General features: G+C 40.3%; 2 protein-coding genes across 6 annotated transcripts; one reads left to right on the top strand and one right to left on the bottom strand.

The window, feature by feature from the left end:
• Positions 1–1745: 1745 nt before the first annotated feature.
• Positions 1746–15376, top strand: epn3b (epsin 3b). 5 transcript variants are annotated; one of them, XM_052137808.1, is made up of 10 exons: positions 1746–1920; positions 7836–8160; positions 8493–8853; positions 9165–9268; positions 11024–11110; positions 11195–11312; positions 11573–11749; positions 12192–12323; positions 12399–12629; positions 12784–15376. In XM_052137808.1, the coding sequence occupies exons 2-10, from the start codon at positions 7933–7935 to the stop codon at positions 13089–13091; spliced, it is 1746 nt and encodes a 581-aa protein (XP_051993768.1). In that variant the 5' UTR covers positions 1746–1920; positions 7836–7932; the 3' UTR covers positions 13092–15376. The 5 variants fall into 5 exon arrangements, with proteins under 5 accessions (XP_051993768.1, XP_051993769.1, XP_051993770.1 ...); XM_052137809.1 differs by having other exon boundaries at positions 7807–8160; XM_052137810.1 differs by lacking the exon at positions 1746–1920 and adding an exon at positions 7203–7507.
• A 463-nt stretch (positions 15377–15839) lies between these two features.
• On the bottom strand, positions 15840–20240 carry LOC127651856 (zinc finger protein 750-like). Its single transcript, XM_052137891.1, is given in 4 exon segments — positions 15840–16884; positions 17017–18297; positions 18299–18482; positions 20118–20240. Coding segments are annotated over 3 exon segments (1923 nt in total). The 5' UTR covers positions 18364–18482; positions 20118–20240; the 3' UTR covers positions 15840–16307.
• Between the last annotated feature and the right edge of the window lie 2110 nt (positions 20241–22350).

Here is a 22350-nt window from a genome sequence, read left to right as displayed (position 1 = left end):
AACGATGTGTGAACAAGGAGGTCTACAAACCGGACTCAGTTACACCAGTTCTGTCTGGAGGAATGGGCCAAACTTCCAGCAACTTATTGTGAGAAGCTTGTGGAAGGATCCCCAAAACATTTGACCCAAGTTAAACAATTTAAAGGCAATGCCACCAAATCACTGAGTATAAGGAATGATGGATTCAGTGTTTCTCAGTGTGTTACTTGGGACAGATGTGAAGTGTTTCTCATCCTGTCTGTATATTCTGTGCTCTCTTGTGTCCAGGCTTTCTGATGTCGTCCTCTCTATATTTCTAGATCATGATCACTTAATCTGTATTTTCACTCCTTTAATTGGTTCATTGATACGTAGTTTGCCAATTGTGTGGTTCTATTTAGGGCCGAATAACATTGGAGTTTGTTTTGGAGGTCAAATTGTGTTTGAGTATCTTTTAGATTTTTCTCAATGTCTTCAATAATGATTTTAGGGTTGTACCTGGAATCAATCATGGGTTGAGTTTCATTAACCGGTTTAAGAGCCGGTGTATGTCGAGGATGAGACGCTGGTGGGATCTCATTGGCGAGGAGGGCTTTATATTTTATAGACTCGGGATCAGACTGATGGAGGTGATGCCGGAATTGAACAGATCTGTTCTCCTGACAGTACTCCTCCAGTAGGGACAGGCTCTGCTGAAGACCCTCTGCTGTGGGAGACAGCAGGACTAAATCATCTTCATACAGCAGACATTTGATCTCAGTGTCATGTAGAGCGATGCCAGGGATACTGGACTGCTCCAGAGCTGCTGCAATATATCACTAATATACATGTTAAATAGGGTTGTACCCCGACTGTCTCACTCCACGTCCCCGCTGGAAGAACACTGTCCTGTGATTTCTCATTTTGATTGCACATTTACTGTTTGCATAAGGGGATTGTATAAATAAATATTTAGAGGATAAAGAGAATAAATGTGGTCAGATGTGTGCTGTTTTGGTAAAAAGCTAATTTGTGATTTATTTAGGATGTCGTGTTTTGAAATGAATGTGACTCTGCGGCTATTTATAATGCTGCAGAATAACTCCCCATGGCACCACCCACACAAATGCCACGGCAATTATTGGGGCCAAATGTATCTTCATTTTTCAATGTAGGGGTGATCAGTCCTTCAGACCAGATCTCAGGAAGAAACCAGATCAAAAAACCTGACTGAATATTTTGACTAAAGCTTTGATTATGTTGGGGATGCGGAGTTTCAGCATTTCATTGCTAATGTTGTTTGTCCACCTGCTTTCTTTCATTTGAGATGTAAACACACACACACACACCCTCTCTCTCCCTCTCTTCCTCTCTTCCTCTCTCCCTCTCTCTCTCTCTCTCCCTACCTCTCTCCATCTCTCCATCTCTTCCTCTCTCCCTCTCTCTCTCTCTCTCTCTCTCTCCCTCCCTCTCTTCCTCTCTCTCACTCTCTCTCTCTCTCCCCCTCTCCCTCTCTCTCTCTCTCTCTCTCTCTCTCTCTTTCTCTCCCCCCTCTCTCGCTCTCCCTCTCTTCCTCTCTCTCACTCTCTCTCTCTCTCTCTCTCTCCCTCCCTCTCTTCCTCTCTCTCTCTCCCCCCTCTACCTCTCTCCATCTCTTCCTCTCTCCCTCTCTCTCTCTCTCTCTCTCCCCCCTCTCTCTCTCTCCCTCTCTTACTCTCTCTTTCTCTCTCCACACGCCGCATGTGTGAGTGGGACTGTGAAGGCGTGTGTGGATGGATCATCTCGTGTCTCGCTTCTTCTCAACATCAGCGCATCATCATCTGAGCGACACAACAGAGACACCGCTGCCTGCAGCCCACAGACCCCTCTGTACACGGTCGGAACCATCTTCTCTCTCTCTCTCTCTCTCTCTCTCTCTCTCTCTCTCGGTACCCGATCATGGCTGGTGAGATGATGCCGCAGGTAAGCACATATTCACCGCATTAACCTCACAAATACACCAGAATCTAACAGTGTGTTATTGCATAAGGATGACTGATATATGAATTATAGATACAGTATATATCTTTATATACTTCTTTATAGAGGAACTGAAGGCCTAGCGGAGCATGTACACAAAAAAATCATAACGGGAGTAGAGATGCACATGGAGGAATTCTCTCTCTCTCTCTCTCTCTCTTTCAATTTTCAATTTAAATTTAAAGTACTTTATTGGCATGATTGTGTTTACATGCAATATTGCCAAAGCGTTAATACACAAAACAGATAATGACATAAAATAAAATAAAAACTACTGTGACAGTCGGTGTGTTGTTTACGAGGGTTCTGGTACCCTAGGATCGGCCACATTATACTGTTTTTTTTTGTTTGTTTGTTATTTTGCATCAGCTCCAGTGTGTTTACCTTCTCTTGTGGTGCTACCGTAAGCATAGCTCAGTAGCATGGGAGACCCAGGTACAGTTACTGCATTGAAACCAGGAAGTAATTGCGACCACATAATCAGGGGCCGAGCACAATTCACAGGCTGCAATTTTCCCTCTAACATTACATTTGTACTCCAGTAATGGTTAGGTTTGGGTTTGGGTTTGGGGTTGGGGGGGGGGGGGGCAGTTAAAAAATATGCATTCTTCTTCACTGATTTACAGCCTGTACAGCTGAAAACAACTTGCTTTTGTACACAGGCAGTAAGCGTGGACTGTGCTGACGACGAAATTTGCATCACTCATATTGTGCACGAGGGATCAGCAACGCGAACAACCAAAGCATACTTTGGCCTTAAACACCTTGTGTTGTGATGCAATTATTCAAACTGTTTTCAGTTACCGATGCCATTGTAGAAATATAGAAATTATGCCATAATTACTTTAATGTGTCCAATCACAGGACGGTTACTGAGATTAAGCAAAAAGTATTCAGCAGGTCATGTGATTCAAACATGGCAGCCCTCATATGGGGACCCTCTCCATGTAGAATAAAAAAGCTTTTATGAGGTTACTGATATGACTAGAGTCTTCATCTCATGTGATTGCTCATTATTTTATGTACATGTTTCAAAATTATAATTAATTTCTTTATGAGTAAATAATTTTTATTGAGGAAAAAATAGCTGATTGCACCTTTAAGAAGGTGCTAACAGTTTAATGACATTGGAACTTTGACAGGTTTTCTTATGACATCATAAGAACATACTGTAAACAGGTTCCACTATGACATCATAAGAATGTCGCCTAATTAAGTGCTTAATCATGCTTAAAACGTGCTAGTATCATGCTAAAGCATGCTAACATCGCCTAGCGAAGTGTTAAAAACATTCTAAAAACGTGCTTGCATCGTGACAACACAATCTATTATCGCCTAGCGAAGTGCTACAACATGCTAAAAACGTATTGGTTTATGCTAACACATGCTAACATTGGCTAGCGAAGTGCTAAAACATAGTAAAAACGTGCTAGCATCATGCTAACATATGCTAGCATCGCCTAGCGATGTGCTAAAACATGCTAAAAACGTGCTAGCATCATGCTTACACATGCTAGCATCGCCTAGCGATGTGCCAAAACATTCTAAAAACGTGCTAGCATCATGCTTACACATGCTAGCATCACCTAACGAAGTGTTAAAACATGCTAAAAACTTGCTAGCATCATGCTAACACATGCTATCATCACTTAGCGAAGTGCTAAAACATGCTTAAACCATAATGAAAAACACATGTTAGCAACATTCTAGGACCATCATTTTAGTGCTTAGTAACAAGTTATAACATGCTATTTCATGAGCTTTGCCACGGCAAGCACCACTCACATTTTCTTCAGGAAATGTACCTATCTAGTTAGTGGTGCTTGCCAAAGACAAAGCATCACTATTGTTCTCTTGCATACTTATTATCTGTAAAAAGGTTCCGCTATGACATAATAAGAACTTACTGTAAACAGGCTATGACATCAGGCTAGAAAATAAATTTTGGCTAAATCAGTTTGTGGTCTATTTACTCTTCATATGTCACAGTTGGAAGATTATTATGAAGTGTAATAATTCAATAACAAGTGTGAAAAGCCATTGAGAGAATGAAATGTCTCTGTAGGAAACTGGTTGATGTTTAGCTGAACATGTGTCATGTTTGGAGCAGATTCATGTTCCCACTGAGATTAGACACTCACATCAGTGACTCAATGTTCAGGGTTATTTCTGGACACAAAAAACAAAGTTCACTTCTGCTAGCAGCTTTACTGCAGCTAGTTTGACTGTTGTTTTCTACTGCAGAAATAACTTTTATTAAATACTAAAATATCATAACGATATTTAACCTTTACATGCTGTAACCTTTACATAAAGTTTTGGAACATTCCCTGTCGGTGATCTAGATATCTCAGCAGGTTCCTTGTGTTGAAGTTGATTGATGAGCGAGATTGACTTCTGAACTCTGAGGTACACAGTGAGCTGTCCTGTACCTTTGTAAATACTGAGTTTTTAAAAGAGAGGAACGGTTGATTTAGATGCTCTGCTGCAGACCAAGGAAGGGAACACCATGAGAAGAAGGACAGAGTAAGGCAGGGAACACGTAGGATTAGGTTTTGCCGCACACACAGAAATGCAAAGTCAGTGAGAGCAGCGAGATGCAAGAGTGTGCTTGAATGAAGGGCAAAGATGTCTTCGTCAGCTGAGTGTAGTCCATATTGTCCTGACTTTCTTATTTTCAGCAATTTCATAACGACCCCATTAGTTTGATCTAGATGTTTCACATCCGGCTGTCAGACTGGAGATGTTCACAATGCCAATTTGTGTTGAAATGTAATGGATTGAATTGTACTCCCATTGAGCTAAGTTTCCTTATGCCTCACTGTTGATTTTGTTCGATCTGTTTAAGGGGGCTTAAACCGTTTTCAGAAATAAGAGAGCCAGCAGAGACCCCCTTTTAGTATATTGCATGAAATTGAGTATTGTATTTTAAGCCTGGCCTGTAATAAATAACATGCATAAAGTACACTAAACATTTTTTTGAGTGTATCATATTAATGCAACCTAATCTCAAAGAATGAACGTTAAACGTAGAACTACATTTTTGCATAACTACTATGTTATTAGATCAAAACACATTTAGTCTAATGCATCATTTGAAAAAACAAACATTTGAATGCTTGTATTACAGAGCCACCTACAGTACATTTAAACACTTATTCCATTGGGATTAGCTTGCGCGGTAGCTAACCTGATAAACTGTATGACTCTGAACTCAGAAGACTTCGGTTTGAGCCCAGCCAAACCCACAAGCTGACACATGAGACGTAAATGTCATAGAAATGTGCTTTTCCTTTCTCATTTTGTTTTTGGACACTATCGTTTAGTTTTAGGCTTTGGTTAGGGTAAGGATGTCTCTTTTATCAACTCTAGTTTTATGTCAGATCATTATTGGTTAGGTTTAGGTTAAAGTTTTAGGTAAGTTTTACTCATTTAAACCTCCATCTAATGTTTACCTCAAAACCTCGTCTGATTTCGAGACTATTTCATTCGCTTCTGGCGCCCCCCGCTGGACATTTCACTAGGAAACTGCAGCCAGATGTGTAATGAAGCACGCAATTTAATTTTTTCAAAGATTTTGCCACAGTCGCATAATGTGACATGAGACTAGGCTGTAATAATGTATTTACAGAATTTATTATTATGATACATTGTAAAGCTATTTTAATAATCATTATTGTGTATGTACAGAGTCCTTTAATTATGCGTTACATTTACATTTTATTTAACACATTGTAAAGTTGATTGAACTCGTCATTTACTCACCCTCATGCATGTATGAATTTCTTTTTCAGCAGAACACAAATGAAGATTTTTAGAAGAATATTTCAGCTCTGTAGGTCCATATAATGCAAATGAATGGGTGCCAACAATCTGAAGCTACAAAATCCAAACAAAGGGAGCTTAAAAGTAATCCATATGACTCCAGTGGTTACCTCCATATCTTCAGAAACTATATGATAAGTGTGGCTGAGAAACAGATCAATATGTAAGTCCTTTTTTGTCGTAAAGTCTACTCATTGCCCAGTAGGGGCGATATGCATGAAGAATGTGAATCACCAAATACAGAAGAAACTTGAAGTGAATGAAAAGGACTAAAATATTGATCTGTTTTGGATTTATCCACCAGAGTCGTCTGGAGTACTTTTATGTTGCCCTTATGGGGATTTTGGTACTTCAGATTGTTGGCACCCATTCACTTGCATTGTATGGACCTACAGAGCTGAAATATTCTTCTAAAAACCTTCATTTGTGTTCTGCTGAAGAAAGAAGGTCACACAAGTCTGGGATGGCATGAGGGGGAGTAAATCATGAGAGAGTTTTCATTTTTGGGTGAACTATCCCAATTATATTTTTGTTTAAAACATTCTGAGTTTCATATATCTTAGTACCCAAGAATTAGGAGTACAACATTTTGACAGCACTAGCGTGTCTCTCCCTCTTTCTCTGTTAAAGTTGCTGATCTCTGCATCTGTGGATGGTACAGCTGAATGCAGATTTTGTCACACTGCATCCAAACTCTGCATCAGACGACTATTAAACTACAGTCCCATCCAGACCCCTTTGTTTGAGAAGAAATATGGGGCACACTCTGTCCTGTTTGAGAGTGTTTTAGTGGTTGTGAACAACAGTTGTTGTTCCGTGTTAAGTGGTTAAAGTTGGTAATTTATAGTCATCAGGGCTGTTGACAGTAAGGCTGTTAAACGACTTGCGAAACGTTTCGATTTGCTTCATTTTGGCGGCCTGCCCATAACCATTTTACACTTGCAGCACCTCTGCCACACCTGTCTCATTATACTGTAGTCTATAACTGTAAATTACTTGAAACCGTAGTTAACTCAGCAGTCTGCAGTGTTGTTTGAATGATGAATACACGGTTAAATTAAGAGTGGCATCTCAAATCAAGCCAACTGATGCACTTCAAGTTTAAAGGACTTTGACTTAAAAAATGCTTCTTCTAAGTGTTAAGCGCAATAACACTTTCAGTCTGAACAGCCATTTCAATATATATGAGACATTTGATCAAATGGCCAGACTGGAGGTACATCTGAACTTGAAAAGTAATGAGTAAGTGTGAATAGTTGAAACATTCTGGATCCCACTACAGTGATTCAAACCTGACACAATATCCGTTCCTATGGTGGCATTTGTGACTCATGAATGCTACTGAATACAGGGGAAACCTGACTTCTCATGAGTCAGAGAACATACAGACCACAGTTATAATTGATTTATCTGGCACATTTGAAAAGTGACTGACATTGCATTCAAGACATAGCAACATAAAAGCAAAGCTCCTCTACTTGAATTGGGAAAGACATCCTGAATTCAGGCGGTCACTTGCAGTAGTTGGGATATCACAAGGTTTTAAGGGTCTGTGAGCGATTGGAAGGTTAAATTTAGAAGCGTTTTAGAGTCTGACAGTCAATCTACACCCGCCTGTCAGGGCCGACTCATTTCTTCTTCCTGTTATTTTCATGATAAGTGCAAACTGGAGAGAAGAGCTGAATTATTGATGATTCTGAAAATGGTAATCCCTCTCCTTGTGCTACAAATAAAGAGGTGGATGATTTTTTAATTAGCGGAACTGTTTGTGTCGTTCACTGATGTATTTTATCCTCTATGAACTGCATTTTAAAATAAGTTCACATCAACTGCTGCTCAGATGGTTTGTAATGAAGGAAACATCATCACAGAAAACAAATCTAGTATTAGTTAAAGCCAGACTTGTGTAACTTTATAAAATTGAAAATCGAGCATTTACTGTATTCTTATTTAAATAATAATTTGCTTGTTTTCCATTGTGTCATTTATTAATGGCAGGGTTAGTCTGCTCTCCCTCTGTGTGTCTCTCTCAGCACTCGCTTGGGCTCTGGTTAGCGTGACTGTCTGCCTACCTCGTCTTACACCAGGAGGCCAAAGAACCGCCCACACACACTCTCTCGTGCTGTCGCTATGACGACCTCGGCCCTGCGGCGACAGGTGAAGAACATCGTGCACAACTACTCGGATGCAGAGATCAAGGTGAGGGAGGCGACCTCTAATGACCCCTGGGGCCCGTCCAGCTCGCTGATGTCAGAGATCGCCGAGCTGACGTTCAGCGTGGTGGCATACAGCGAGGTCATGGCCATGGTGTGGAAACGCCTCAATGACCACGGCAAAAACTGGAGACATGTATACAAGGTGTGCTAGTTATAACACAGTTATAAAACAGTAATAGCATATTATAAAAGGTTATAAAATTGTATTAAATAGTTATAACACATTATAAAACTGTTATAACATGCAGAAAAATAGTTATAACACCATTATATAAATAGTTAAAACATGGAATAAAATAGTTATTACACTGTTATAAATGAAAGTTAGTTATATAGTTATAACACATTTATAGCTTATGTATTCAATGTTTTATGAAGGCTATATAAACGCATTGAATGTTTTTTTGAAGTCATACGGTTGCTTTGATAAACTTTACATTATGAGAAGCTAATCTCTCCAACTGTCTGGTCTAGGCGCTGACACTCTTGGATTATTTGGCTAAGACGGGTTCGGAGCGCGTCGCCCAGCAATGTCGTGAGAACGTCTTCACCATTCAGACTCTCAGAGACTTCCAGTACGTGGACCGCGACGGGCGAGATCAGGGCATGAACGTGCGCGAGAAAGCCAAACAGCTTGTAGCGCTGCTGAGAGATGAGGAGCGTTTGCGTCAGGAGCGAACACAGGCACTGAAGACCAAAGAGAGGATGGCGGGTGTAGGCGGGGTGGGCGGCGTGCCACCCGCGTATAGCAGCAGACGCACCAGTCAGCCAAGCATGGCAGCACTGTATGGAGAAGACTTCAATCACTCCAGAGGATCACCATCATCATTTAACTGTAAGAGAAGATTTTTATCCAACTCCAACTCTGTCATCTTTTATTCTAGCGTTGATGAATTGCAGTTTCTCATTCAGAGTGTTTGTGTTTATCTGGTTTAATGTCTGCTCAGGGAGTGTCTGAGTGATGATAGACAAGATGTACTGTAAGACACAAACTCTCTGAGATTACAATAAAAAGTGATGTGATTGTTTATGACAGCATTACGGTCTCTACAGTGGAGAAATAAATCAAATTGAGCAAACGCATAAATAAACAATGACTGGAGTAATAACATACTGATCATCCATCACCCCTGTGACTGTTTGTAGCATCGTCCTCGTCTCCTCGAGCATCTGATCTGGAACAGACTCGACCGCAGACCAGCGGAGAAGAAGAACTGCAGCTGCAGCTCGCATTAGCCATGAGCAGAGAGGTACACACACACACACACTTATGAAAACGAGAGGAGAAACTTGTGAACTCCAAGCAGCATTCGTTTTCCTGATGAACTGATTAATCTATCTTGCTGTTTCAGGAATATTTCTATTCCACAGGACTGAAAATATTTATTACTGTAGCTTCTCTGAGTCTTGTTGTCTTCCTGGAGGGGAGGAGTTGCCCCTTTGGCCACTCCAGGTACCTGGGTAGGATGAGAGGAGGGGAGAGAGAAAGATAGTTGGAGAGACAGAGAGAGAGAAGGAGAGAGAGATAGAAAAAGAAAAGAAAAACTCCAGTTCCCAACCACGGCACCATTAGGTCCTCAGCCAACTGTACAGCGATCCTCCATGACGCCGGACGATGGCACTGGATTCCGCCTCCTGGCAGCCAGCAGTGGCTCCTCCATCCCCTAGCAGACGGCAGTGGTTCCTCCACCTCCTGGTGGATGGCAGCAGGTCCTCCATCACCTGGCAGTCGGCAACGGCTCCTCCACTTCCTGGTGGACAGCAGAGGTTCCTCCACCTCCCGGCGGATGGCAGCGACTCCTACGTCCCCTTGCAGATGGCAACCGCTACTCCCCTGGTGGACCTCTCCAGTACCATCGAACCACTCCTCTCCTCTGCGTTGCGATCCTCCATCAGCTGCGATGGCTCACTGACGGCACATCTTCCTCCATTGCTGGGCTTTCTGCACCAGTGTAGCAAACAAGCCTCTCGTTTATCGAGACAGGAGGAAGCAGGAACCAGACAATCAATCAAAAATACTTTAATTCATAAAACACTGAACTGAAAAATAACAAAAGTGCACACACAAAACACTGCTGCGTGCATCTCTCTCTCTCTCTCTTTCTCTCTGGCATCACTGGCTCCTCCTTTTATCTCTCTCTCGCTGATTGGGCAACTCGGCTTCGGGCGTCACAAACGTACTTTTCCACACTAAAGCAAGGGAGTCATAAAAGGAGACTTAAGCTACAACTACATAAATCCAGATACATTTGAAAACAGCATTTTGTTTTTGAAACACTCTCCGTCCACACTGCCGTGAATATCAGGCACAACAGCGCTGCTATAACACGGGCCATCATCTTGATTTTTTTGGTTGAATGGATCACATGACTGCGTCATTTGACAACAAATACACTTGGGAGTGCATTTTCAAAAATGAGCATTTTTACTAGTTACAATTAAATTGTTGATAACAGGAATGGACATTTCTCATAACAATGTAATTATTGCTATAAATTTATAATTTTTACTAGTAATTGCTGACATGGCTGACAAGGGTCAAAGTGGGGCTGGGGACTGTTGGTGGGGGCATCCCTTAGTCAGACGGTAAAACTTGGAATTTCAAGTAGCAAATAATTAATTTCAGAGATCTGTATCTGCTCATTTGATCATTGAGAAATTTGACTAGTGAAAATGCAATTGCAGATATCAAGAGTCGCTGTAATTAAAAGTCCATTTGGCTTGCGATTGCATGTGACACAGATTTCATCATCAGCACAGTACGTTATCTTACTGCAGTTTTTTAGATATGCATACAGTGCAGACTGTGTCTTTGCATGTCGTCTGCACATAACTCGTAGTGTTCATGCACTAAATGTGTCTGTATACTTTAATTTGCCCTAGTGCAAGTTATTAAGAAACTCACCACCATTGTAGTAACATTATATCAATTTATTATGGGGGGATTTATGATGGGATGTATGTACGAGTTTCGATTGCATCAGATGTTGCTTTGTCTTCTGAAGGTCCAGCGCACGCATCCAGGGGATGAAGGTCAACTTCAGAAAGTTCAAGAGGAGAGCCAGAGAGAGAGAAAATTAGGAACTGGAGAGGTGAGAGAGCAAGTTCTGATTGACTGAACATTTGCGTTGATCTTCTGAGGGTTTTATTGGCCGATGTTCGGTTTCTTTTCGCAGTCAGCCGTGATTGATCTGGTGGATATATTTGGCCCCTCGTCTGCTGTTCCATTGAGCGATGACCCTTGGGATACCCAACCCACATGTCCTGTGTCCTCTGACCCCTGGGAGTCTGTAGGTCAGGAGGCGTTCTTGGTCTATACTGTGAATTTGTGTTGCATCTTGCTGATTTTAAAGTGTTAAGCGCCATTAATGTTTGAGTCCATTTAAAACAGCTCAACTTTTAAAAAATGCTTCTCAAGCCCCCTGTTCTGTTCCTTTTAGTTTTGAACACAAGAACACGTCCATATGAATGTCCCGTTGAAAGTTTCTTTCAAGTATGTTTATTTGTTTGCACTAAATATAAAACTGTTTATGAGCTCTTTGTTTCTGTTTCAGCTGTAGTAAACTCCATCAACACAGTAGCTGGAAGTCCCTGGAAGCCCCGCCCTTCCTCCAGTAGCCCTGCCCACTCTTGGGGCACCCACCAATCACCTCCTAATCCCTGGGAAGTCCCTCCTTCAAATCTCACCTCTAATATGACTGAACAAGCCTGCAGGAGCCAGGCAAGACCAGGTAATACACAGGCCATGAATACTACCACTAACATCCACAATACACTCATTGGATAAACAGCTCTATTCACAGGGGTCAAAATTAAATCTCAAAATAGGTTGATTATGATTTGCTTCTGATTTTCAATTGCATTTTGCATTGCTTTTTCAGGTTGGTCTTATCTGGAATCAGCCTTAAATTGAGTTATTAAACAGAATTCCAAGAATAATAATAGGTTCAGAACACACTTCTCATCTCTGTTGTTTGGGTAAACAGATGGTCAACCAATTGGTGGAGCCAATGTTGCTATTTTGGGACACTCCAATTTCACACACAGATTGCAATTACATTTTTAATTCAGAAACTACTCAATACTCGTTTTGGTAATAGAACAGCTTTTTAAGATGCAAATGGCTGTGGTTTTGTAGAGATCAATCTCTAGAATCATTCATCTGCCTTCTAGTGCCAAGTGGAAAGGATCCATTTTCCATTCAAGAAGAGGAGGATGAGATTACAGAGGAGGAGGAGGAGGGGCTTAAAGTGGAGCAGGAGGGGCCAAACCGAGTGTTCAGCCCTCGCTGTGAGAGTCCTGCAGGTCTGCAACACCCTTCTATACTCAAAACTAAAGCAAGTTTCAGTTCATTCAGCTTTCATTGAATCTCGTTTTCAGATGTTGATCAGTTTGGCGAGTTGGTAGTTGGCGTTCATGTCAACGGGGTTGCAAGCGACAGTCCAGAGGCCATTGACCTCTCTCATCTAGGGCCTCCTCTTGATGTGGTGGCCCCCAGACTGTGTCGGACCCCTGAGGCATTCTTCGGACCCACCGCTGCCTCCCTCGTAAACCTTGACATGCTTATTTCAACCAACCCACCTGTCAAGAGCAAAAACCCCTTCCTGTCAGGTAGGAGATCATAATCAAAAAATAAACCTGTTCAGGTTGATTAACATCCACTTCATCCTGCCAGTTTATTTTGCAATTATTTAGTTATACATTTTGTGGTCGTCTGTACATTATCTGTTACTTTTCTGTCCTTTGTCACATCTTTCTCCTGCAGGTCTGAGCACACCATCATCCACAAACCCTTTCTACTGTGAGCAGCCAAGACTGACTCTGAATCAGTTGAAACCCAACTCCACCTCTCCCCTGCCGGCCCACACCCTGTCCTACAGCCCGTCCCTCCCCCTGCCCTTGCTGCAGCAGAAGCCTCAGCCATTGCCCTCGTCCTACACCCAGCCCCACCACGGCCTGCTAGATATGCCCAGTAACCTGCCCCAGCCTCTACTACCCCTCACCCCTGCCCCTATCATACCTTCCACATTACTCCCACACCACAACGGTCAAGGCTACAACCCCTTCCTATGAGGATCAGACTGAAACTGGATTGGAATCAATTTTGTTCACATTTGTTTCTGAAGTGGATTCTGTGAAAGTTTCAGGAAGTTTCAGTGTGGACGGACAAAAGTGAATCAAGTGCTGATTTACTCTGAATTACTCTTCATGATTGAGTTTCAGTGTGGATGGACAAAAGTGAATCAAGAGCGGATTTACTCTTGATTGCTCTTCGTGATTGAGTTTCAGTGTGGACGGACAAAAGTGAATCAAGAGCGGATTTACTCTTGATTGCTCTTCGTGATTGAGTTTCAGTGTAAACAGTCAAAAGTGAATCAAGAGCAGATTTACTCTTTGATTGCTTTTTGTGATTTGGTTTCAATGTGAATAGACAAAAGTGAATCAAGAGCGGATTTACTCTTGATTATTCCTCATGATTTGGTTTCAATGTGAATGGACTGAAGTGAAACAAGTTCAGATTTACACAGTATTATTCCTCATAATTTGGTTTCAATGTGAACAGACTAAAGTGAATCAAGGTCAGATTTACACAGACATATTTCTCATGATTTGGTTTCAGTGTGAACGGACTGAAGTGAAACAAGATCAGCTTTACACAGTATTATTCCTCATGATTTGTTTTCAGTGTGAACGGACTGAAGTGAATCAAGATCAGATTTACACAGTATTATTCCTCATGATTTGGTTTCAATGTGAACAGACTGAAGTGAAACGAGATCAGATTTACACAGTATTCTTCCTCATGATTTGGTTTCAGTGTGAATGGGCAAAAGTGAATCAAGAGTGGATTTACTCTTGATTACTCCTCGTGATCTGGTTTCAATGTGAACAGACTGAAGTGACTCAAACTGATTTGAATGCCTCATTTGAAATATTACTAAAGAACAAATCAGGGTTTTCTTTCTAACTTTCTAATAAGACAGTAAATGTTAAATGGTGACTGGCTTTATTAACTTGATATTTAAAATGGCATCTATATACAGTGTAATAGATAATGTAAGAATAAACGCTAAGGCTGGATTATGGCATAGCTTTATAGTGAATTTAAACATGAAATCAATATTTACTCAATTTGCTCTTAAATACACATTCCTGGTCTTATTTTCCTAAATATATTGGTACATGATATTCCACTGAAAAAAACAAGAAATGTTTGTCTCTAAAATCTTACATCAAAACATATTATCTTGCGCCATCTTTGAAGCAACTTTCCTTTTCGGCTGATGTCACAAAATCAAGTACAACCTTACATTTCTTTTTCTCCTTGAATATACAGTTTCACTCAGAAATGTCACATTGCAGAAGTCAAATGAGTTGTGAATGTGTTTCATTTAGACTTCAACGTTTACAAAATACTCTACCAAAGTACACGAATGCCAATTATGCGTTCTAAAATGAGTCAGACCACAAGTACATGCTGCGTTCTCAGCGTTGCCACAAGGGGCACTATAGCGAGATTAGTGTGAACTGTCCGCTTCTACGGTGAGTTTTCTCTATCAAATCAACTACTGTCATGACGAAGCAACAGTTTGAAGACAATATTGCTGAGGAATTCGGTTTAAGTAACTAAACAATAACACATCCAGTTTAATTGCACACTTTTAAAGATGAAGTGCTGAAGATTGTTACCGCCATGCTAATCAAGAACGTACGTTAAGACGGCGATTGCATCTGTGTGCGCCGTATTTGCGTAAAGTTTGTTTCTTGCCTAAACCAAAGCTGGCTTCATGTTCAAAAGTTCTCAATGCTTTGCTCTTTTGATACAGAGATTGCATGCTGTGTATGAATTTAAGAAAAGGTTTGAATGTCAGTATTTTAGTCAAAAATATACTCTCAGCTGTAACGTGTGGGACTGAAGATGGAAAGGCAGGGAAATGAAGGGACTTGTCACTGCGAATATATGCATCACATACTATTTCTATACACAAATATTTTCTCATTTACATTCTGTTGCCTTGTATCGATGGATCACTAGGAATGTTTGACGCACAGGATCTAGCACTGATTGTTACCGTCCCATAGACAGTCCCACAATGCATTGGGGCTGGCACCTCACTTGCTGTTTGTATCTCCAGAGCGCCACCCACAGGAAAAAGACATACAGACAATACTTAATGCTGAATTATCCTATGCTGTTGTTTCCTCCACTCAGAAAAATGATTTAATAACCAGCTTTACTGTTAATCTCTGCTAATGAATATGACACTGAGTTCAGCGTATTCCTCATTAAAGGGAACCAGGTTAATCGTTTATTCTGTTACAAGCTGGTGTATATTCATGACACTAATAAATTAATGTTATTCACTTTTCATGCTGATTATTATTTTGGTGACAAACAATTCTCATGTCTCTTTTGGGTGTCCTCTCCTTTGCAGTGAGCTCTCTGAAACAGTACCTCATATGACCAGCAGAGGATGCAAATGGTATCTGCCAAAATTCATTCGCAAGCAGCTCTTGTACCTGCCAGACCTCTGAAACTAGTATAACAGTGTTTGTGTGTGATGCAGACAGAGATTTTAACGGTCTCACTGAAGTAACATGCCTGAACCTGCAGCTCTTTATAACTGCACTTTTTCAGCAGATTAGCAGGTTTCAATAGTACACGTTTCACTGTGTGTGTGTCTTTCTCTTTAGCATAAACAGGTCTGTATTAATGTACATATATTGCAAATGCTGTTTTAAAGATGATCTGGCAGGTTTGTATGACTGAGATCTGCAGTAAGCTTGTGTTTATGGATTTGAAGGTGATGGATTCAACTTTTTTTAATGCCGTGGATCAAATGTAGAAACTCTCTCTCAGCATGTCAATCATTTCGCACATTCAGGGTTGGCTGACATGTCTTTGGAGGGAGGGGTTTTGGAGGGAGGTCATGCAGCAAAATTCCAAGTTAGAAAAAGGTCTGAGATCACAAGCATCACCTTTAATTAAACCGACATTTCAAACCACTTCAAATAAACAATGACAGTTATGAAATATGCAAACATGCAACCTTATGAACATAAGATTTCCTGCTCGGTGTTTTATTCATTTGTAAAAAGTCATTATTGGTTCATTTGAATCTTCAATATGTGTTTCGTGTCACATATGAGTAAACTAATGTGTTTCAATATATTGCAAAACCTCACTTTTTCTGGAAGGTTTCATTAATGGTGTTCACACAAATACATTTTACAGAAACGTTTGCAAACATCGTTTTTATATGTGATTTCCATTAAGTTTTTGTGACATTAAAGTCTCATTTTCTTCCTCAGATTGCGGCTACTGGTGCTGCTTCTTCGCTTTCTTGTTGTGCTGCGTTTTCCTCTTGTTTTAGTCCATGTTTGACGTTGAACTCTTGATTTGGAGGCGGAGACTTCAGCGGCATCAGAAGTCGAGTCTGTGTTTGTTTCTGTGGAACTGAGAGTAACTCGATCAGAGGCAGATGCTTCTGTGGTGTTCCTTTGATCGGATTCATCAGATGCAGGATTCTGAAGATGGACGGTTTCTTGGTCATGACTGGTTCTTGAATCAGAAAAACATCTGATGTTTGAGTTTCTGCACAGGTCTGAAACACCAGACTGGGCCAGTTGGCAGAGAGCGAACGCAGCTGTTGTTTCTTCCTCGACAATTAAACAACCGTTCTCTTGTGATGTCACAGCACCCGTAATCCCCTGCTGAGCGAGGCCATCTCTGATCAAACCGTTGTGGGATTGGCTGTCTGGTGGAGGTGTCGATGACTTCACAGACAGGTTCAGAGGAATCATGACATCAACATCAGCACTATCTTCTCCCTGTTTCTCAAACTCTCTGAATGCAGATTTAGACCTGCATACACAAACATTAAGAAAAAAGTCAATATATAAGAGTAAGATAAGTTACCTTCATTTTAAATGGTCAGCGTTTACTCAAAACACAAATTATTTAGTATATAAGAGGTTCTTTATAGTAAAACTGTACCTTTCAGAGATATTCCTGCCCACTTGTGGCTGACCTTCCACATTTGTCCCTGTGGCCTCGCCCCTCTCTTTTGATTGGCAGGTTGGTGCTGAATCCCTACTTCCATGTGGGGATTGCTTATGGGAATCGTTGCAGGGGTGTGGTCTGTCTGGTGATCCAATATCAGAGCGTCTAGTCTGCGAACTCACCTGAATCTCTTTTCCATCGACTTTTTTTTCTTGCTCTCTGTGATCGGATGAGTATTCCCTCATGTTAAATGGATCATATGGTATGTTTGAGGGTTTGGAGGCTTCATGTCTTGCAGGTCCTGAAAATACAGAGTTGATATACATTATGGGATGAGCTGGTTCAGGGTACGGAACAGGGGAGGGCATTGCAGGATGAGTTTGCTGCTGTGGGTGGTAGTGGCCATAACTGGGAGTCAGAAATGTGTGGTAGTACCTAAAATACTCCTCAGACCTTGCCAAGGAATTTGCTGGAAATTGTTGCCTTGGAAACAAAGGGTGGAATCTGTGAGATTCTAGGATATATTGATGGAGCTGTGGTTGAGTGTTGTAAATGTTACTTGGCAGAAAGTATGGGTGATATTGGTGGTAAAGCGGATGCAAAGGAGTGGGAACGCCATAAGAATGATACCCTATAAGGACATTTCCATGATACGGATAATCCATCTCACTCTCTAGTTTGTGTTCGAGACTTGGAGAGCTTGGCATAAATGAGACTGAAGGTCTCTGAAATACACTTGGAACCGGTTGTGGAAGATGAACCTCTGGTTTACAGACAGGTGATGCTATTTCCTTTGAGTCGACCAGAGATGATGACCCAGTTGAAGAGTCAGAGAAATGCCACCTTGGTGGATCCATTTCGTCCTGTATTTTCTTCTCGAAGGATCCACTTTGGTTTAGAGCTGAACGACTAGAATAAACACCCCCATTTTTGGTAGGTGGTTCAATCTTTTGCTTCTCCACCTGGATCACTGGAATTGCCTCCATTGTAGATACCAACTCTTTTAGAGGTACACTGCCTTCATGACCGTTAATCGTTGAGATCTCAGGGTTGTCCACGTCCTGTTCTAAGTTTCTTTCTTTCGAAACATCAATGGTATACACTGAGCAATTGGCCTCTGAAGGTTTCTCCATTGCCACTGGGCTGGTTTCTGGGGAGGAATTGTGCTTTGGACTTCTGCTCTGTTTGGAAATGATGGAGATCTTACACAAGTTGTATTTCATGTGGTTGAACAGGTGAGATTTCTGGTTGCAGGTAAAGGGGCACTGGAAGCAGTTTGCCAGGAGGATGGGTGATGTAGTGAGGCTTCTTTGGTTTTTGTTCTTTCGTAGCAATGCTCATCCCGATGGAAGAACTGCAGAACTGGCTGTTGGAGTCTTCATGGATGATCCTTTAACGGTTGATTGGTCTTACTTATAGAGTAGGCCAATGGTCGTTTTAATTGTTCAACTCAGTACCACCTACATTTTCAAAAAATACATAATTGAGATATTTTAGAAACATTTTTGAAGAACATCTTTGTTGATGTCCTCCAATGAGGATGTGCTTTGACTTTCAAAGAGGATCATTTGAAAAACAGCTGCTCTGACTGTCAAGTTCATGATCAAGTTTGCATAAAACCTGCAAGTACTTCTGAAACTTTAGCCAGAGGGGTTCAGAGAGCCAGAGTGAGTCTATAGCAACTAGAGCCTTTAAATTTAAAATCAACAGCTATGAAAATGAAAAACTGTCCTTTTTCTTTTCTGAATTACACGTCTTACTAATTTGCATGTGTTTCAGCCCTTACGCTCAACAGTGACCATTTGTGTGATGCAGTGCATGTTGACTGAACGTCTAACTGTGCAACTGTCCATTTTTTACACTTTATTTTCCCATCTAATCTTCCCTCCTCTTTTGCTCTATTCATGCATTTCAGTTCATACTTTACTCCCAGTCCCACCGAAACTGAGTGTCGCAACAAGTCGTTGCTCCAGTTTCTCTAGTTGTGTTGGAAGTTTTCAGTCTCAGCGACAGACATTAGCGCAGAGGTGTGAAATGAGACAGTTTTCAGCACTCTCAGGTGAATAGTCATTTTGTTTGAGTTAACTAGTTTTCAGCTCTGACTGGAGATCATAATGTAGGTAATGTATTATGATCATGTTTATTAACAACATCCAGTGGAGTTGTGGCAAATCTAGCAGCAAATTATTTTGCTTTTCAAAATTAAATAAAGGCGGGTCAAAACACAACTTGTCCATCCTTTACATTTTTTTTTTAATTATTCATTTTCCACCAAAATACAAGTTACTAAACTGTAAAAAGTGTGTAAGTGCAGTTGTTACTTTAAAGAATTATTATATAATAATTATTTTAATTGGTGTAACCTGTTGATTCAGGCATATTGGTAACACTTTAACATTAACTAACATGAACGAACAAGGAACGATGCATTTATGGCATATAATAATCATGCTTAATGTTAATTTCAACATAAAAGTATACGTTTTTAAATGTAATGATATATACCTTAACACTAATCCATTATGAACTAGCAATGAACAATTGTATATACACAATAAATCAATATTAACCAAGATTACACAGGAAATACTGTAATTAAATATGTATTCATTGTTAGTTCATGATATATAATGCATTAACTAATGGTAATAAATATAACTTTATTGTAAAATTGACCAGCATATATAGATAGTGTACTATTATGTACAACTTAAAAACAACATTAAATTAATAAAAGAGCTCTTTCAAAAAGTGTAAAACGCTTGCTGTTATTTGGATTAATTTCTCGTTTATTGTTTTTTTTTAAGTGTATTTCAGTTACAATTACTTTAGTAACTGCGTTATTTAACAAAACAAATGTCAGTTTAAGGTAAATGGTGCATTTCTGTATGGGATATACACACAAACATAACTACATCTCGTTCATGATGTTAACTGTTGTGCAGTTCTGTTTTAATTTGCGATACTCTCATGTCTGCACAACATAAACCTACCTTGATTAAAACCCATCCGTTTATTTCATCTTCATGGATTTGTACCTAATAAAAATGACAAAGCATTCATAATTTGTTTTTGTTGGCTTATTTTCGTCTTACCTTGCTCAGTGTGTTGGAATAGTATCATCAGGTGTCTGGACAGGTGAGGCGAGCACGTGCACTGCTAAAGAACTCATCTGTCAGACTAGCTCAACCTGTCTGCTGGTGAAACAGGTGAAGGGGCGGAGCTCTGCATCAGTTTATGAAGCCCTGAGGATACACCAACACAACCAGGACATATTCAGACCTCCAGATAGAGGGAGCCACACACATGCTGCAAACACACTCTCATGTGTGGAGCTGTAATCACAATACTCCATGCAGAAACATCTGAGATGGAGACTTGAGCAATAGTCTCTACGTATTTTTATTGCTTTTTCACATTATAATACTATCCGTTTTACCCCCTCTGAATGTGGCATTATCTGTATTTGTAATATAGTCTTAACCAGTTAGTTACCCTAATCACTGATGTGGATACAAATGTGGTTAATGACGATAGACAAGATCCGATGTGAAATCATCACTTCAGGAACTTAACATCGCACTCAGGTTTAGGCTATAAATGAATACATGCGAATCAAGTATGAATCTTGTGATACATTAAAAGACATTTCAAGAAATGTAAAGTGTACTTGATGTCATTGCTCCAGATGCACAGAATTAACAGAGAAATCAAGAGTCGAGACCGCACACATCCGATCTGAAATCCCACAGCGAGCATTTTCATTCATAAGGTTACACTTTATAAAAATTGGCTGCACAGATTTGTAATTTATTTGTAATTTTGGATGTTTATTTAAAATGTCTTTAAACTTGTGCTTTTTGGATAATCAGTCATACAAATATCTTTATATTTTTCCGATGAATCCATTATTCGTCTTGAAATCGTTATCCTTGCCTTTCCGAATAAGGTATTCGGCTTCAGGCACAGTTGCAAGGTTCTCTGCTCTCTCCCACATTATGTGTGTGTATCTACTGTATACTATACTGTGTGTATGTGTGTATGTGTGTGTGTGTGTGTGTGTGTGTGTGTATATATATATATATATATATATACAGTTGAAGTCAGAAGTTTACATAGATCTTAGCCAAATACATTTAAACTCATTTTTTCAAAATTCCTGACATTTAATCATAGAAAACTTTCCGTCTTAGGTCAGTTCGGATCACTACTTTATTTTATGAATGTGAAATGTCAGAATAATAGTTAGAGAGCATTTGGTAGCATTGCCTTTAAATTGTTTAAATATTTTGGGGATCCTTCCACAAGATTCTCACAATACGTTGCTGACAGAACTGGTGTAACTGAGTCCGGTTTGTAGGCCTCCTTGCTCACATATGCTTTCTCAGTTCTGCCCACAAATCGGTTTGAGGTCAGGGCTTTGTGATGCCACTCCAATAACTTGACTTTGTTGTCCTTAAGCAATTTTGCCACAATTTTGGAGGTGTGCTTTGTGTCATTTGTGACCAAGCTTTAACTTCCTGGCTGATGTCTTGAGATGTTGCTTCAATATATTCACATAATTTTCATTCCTTGTGATGCCATCTATTTTGTGAAGAGCACCAGTCCCTCCTGCAGCAAAGCACCCCAAAATATGATGCTGCACCCCCATGCTTCACAGTTGGGATGGTGTTCTTCAGCTTGCAAGCCTCACCCTTTTTCCTCAAAACATAACGATGGTCATTATGGCCAAACATTTTAATTCCTGTTTCATCAGATCAGAGGAAGATTTCTCCAGAAAGTAAGATCTTTGTCCCCATGTGCACTTGCAAACTGTAGTAATTTTTTTATGGTGGTTTTGGAGCAGTGGCTTCTTCCTTGCTGAACAGCCTTTCAGGTGATGTCCATATAGGACTTGTTATACTGTGGATATAGATACTCGTCCACCTGTTTCCTCCAGCATCTTCACAAGGTCCTTTGCTGTTGTTCTGGGACAAACTACGTTCATCTCTATGAGACAAAATGCATCTCCTTCCTGAGTGGTATGATGGCTAACTATTATTTGAAAAAATTACTAGTGTTATGCACAAAGTAGATGTTTAAACGACTTGCCAAATATATTTATGTCATGCAGCTTTGGAGTGACATTAGGGTGAGTGAATTATGCCTAGTAAACTATATGAATAGGGAACTATTCCTTACTGAAAAGTGTCCCAGGATTTATTCCACTGGACATTGGAAAAATCACTCATTCAATTTCCAACATGGTTAGAATGAGCTTACAGTAGTTTTATCTGGTATGTTTAAAACTGTCACATGGGTACAAAATCTCACCAGGCAGACAACAAC

Source organism: Xyrauchen texanus, chromosome 11, assembly GCF_025860055.1.
Source record: "Xyrauchen texanus isolate HMW12.3.18 chromosome 11, RBS_HiC_50CHRs, whole genome shotgun sequence".
Classification (NCBI taxonomy): Eukaryota; Metazoa; Chordata; class Actinopteri; order Cypriniformes; family Catostomidae; genus Xyrauchen; species Xyrauchen texanus.
Note: the sequence above shows the minus strand (reverse complement) of the source record. Positions and strands in the feature narration are given on the sequence as shown.

Bases quoted from the DNA above. Each gene is read 5' to 3' on its own strand.
- epn3b (XM_052137808.1), top strand. From the start codon at position 7,933: ATGACGACCTCGGCCCTGCGGCGACAGGTGAAGAACATCGTGCACAAC. The intron at 8,161-8,492 runs GTGTGCTAGTTA...TGTCTGGTCTAG, and splicing joins ACTGGAGACATGTATACAAG to GCGCTGACACTCTTGGATTA. The intron at 8,854-9,164 runs GTAAGAGAAGAT...GACTGTTTGTAG, and splicing joins ATCACCATCATCATTTAACT to CATCGTCCTCGTCTCCTCGA.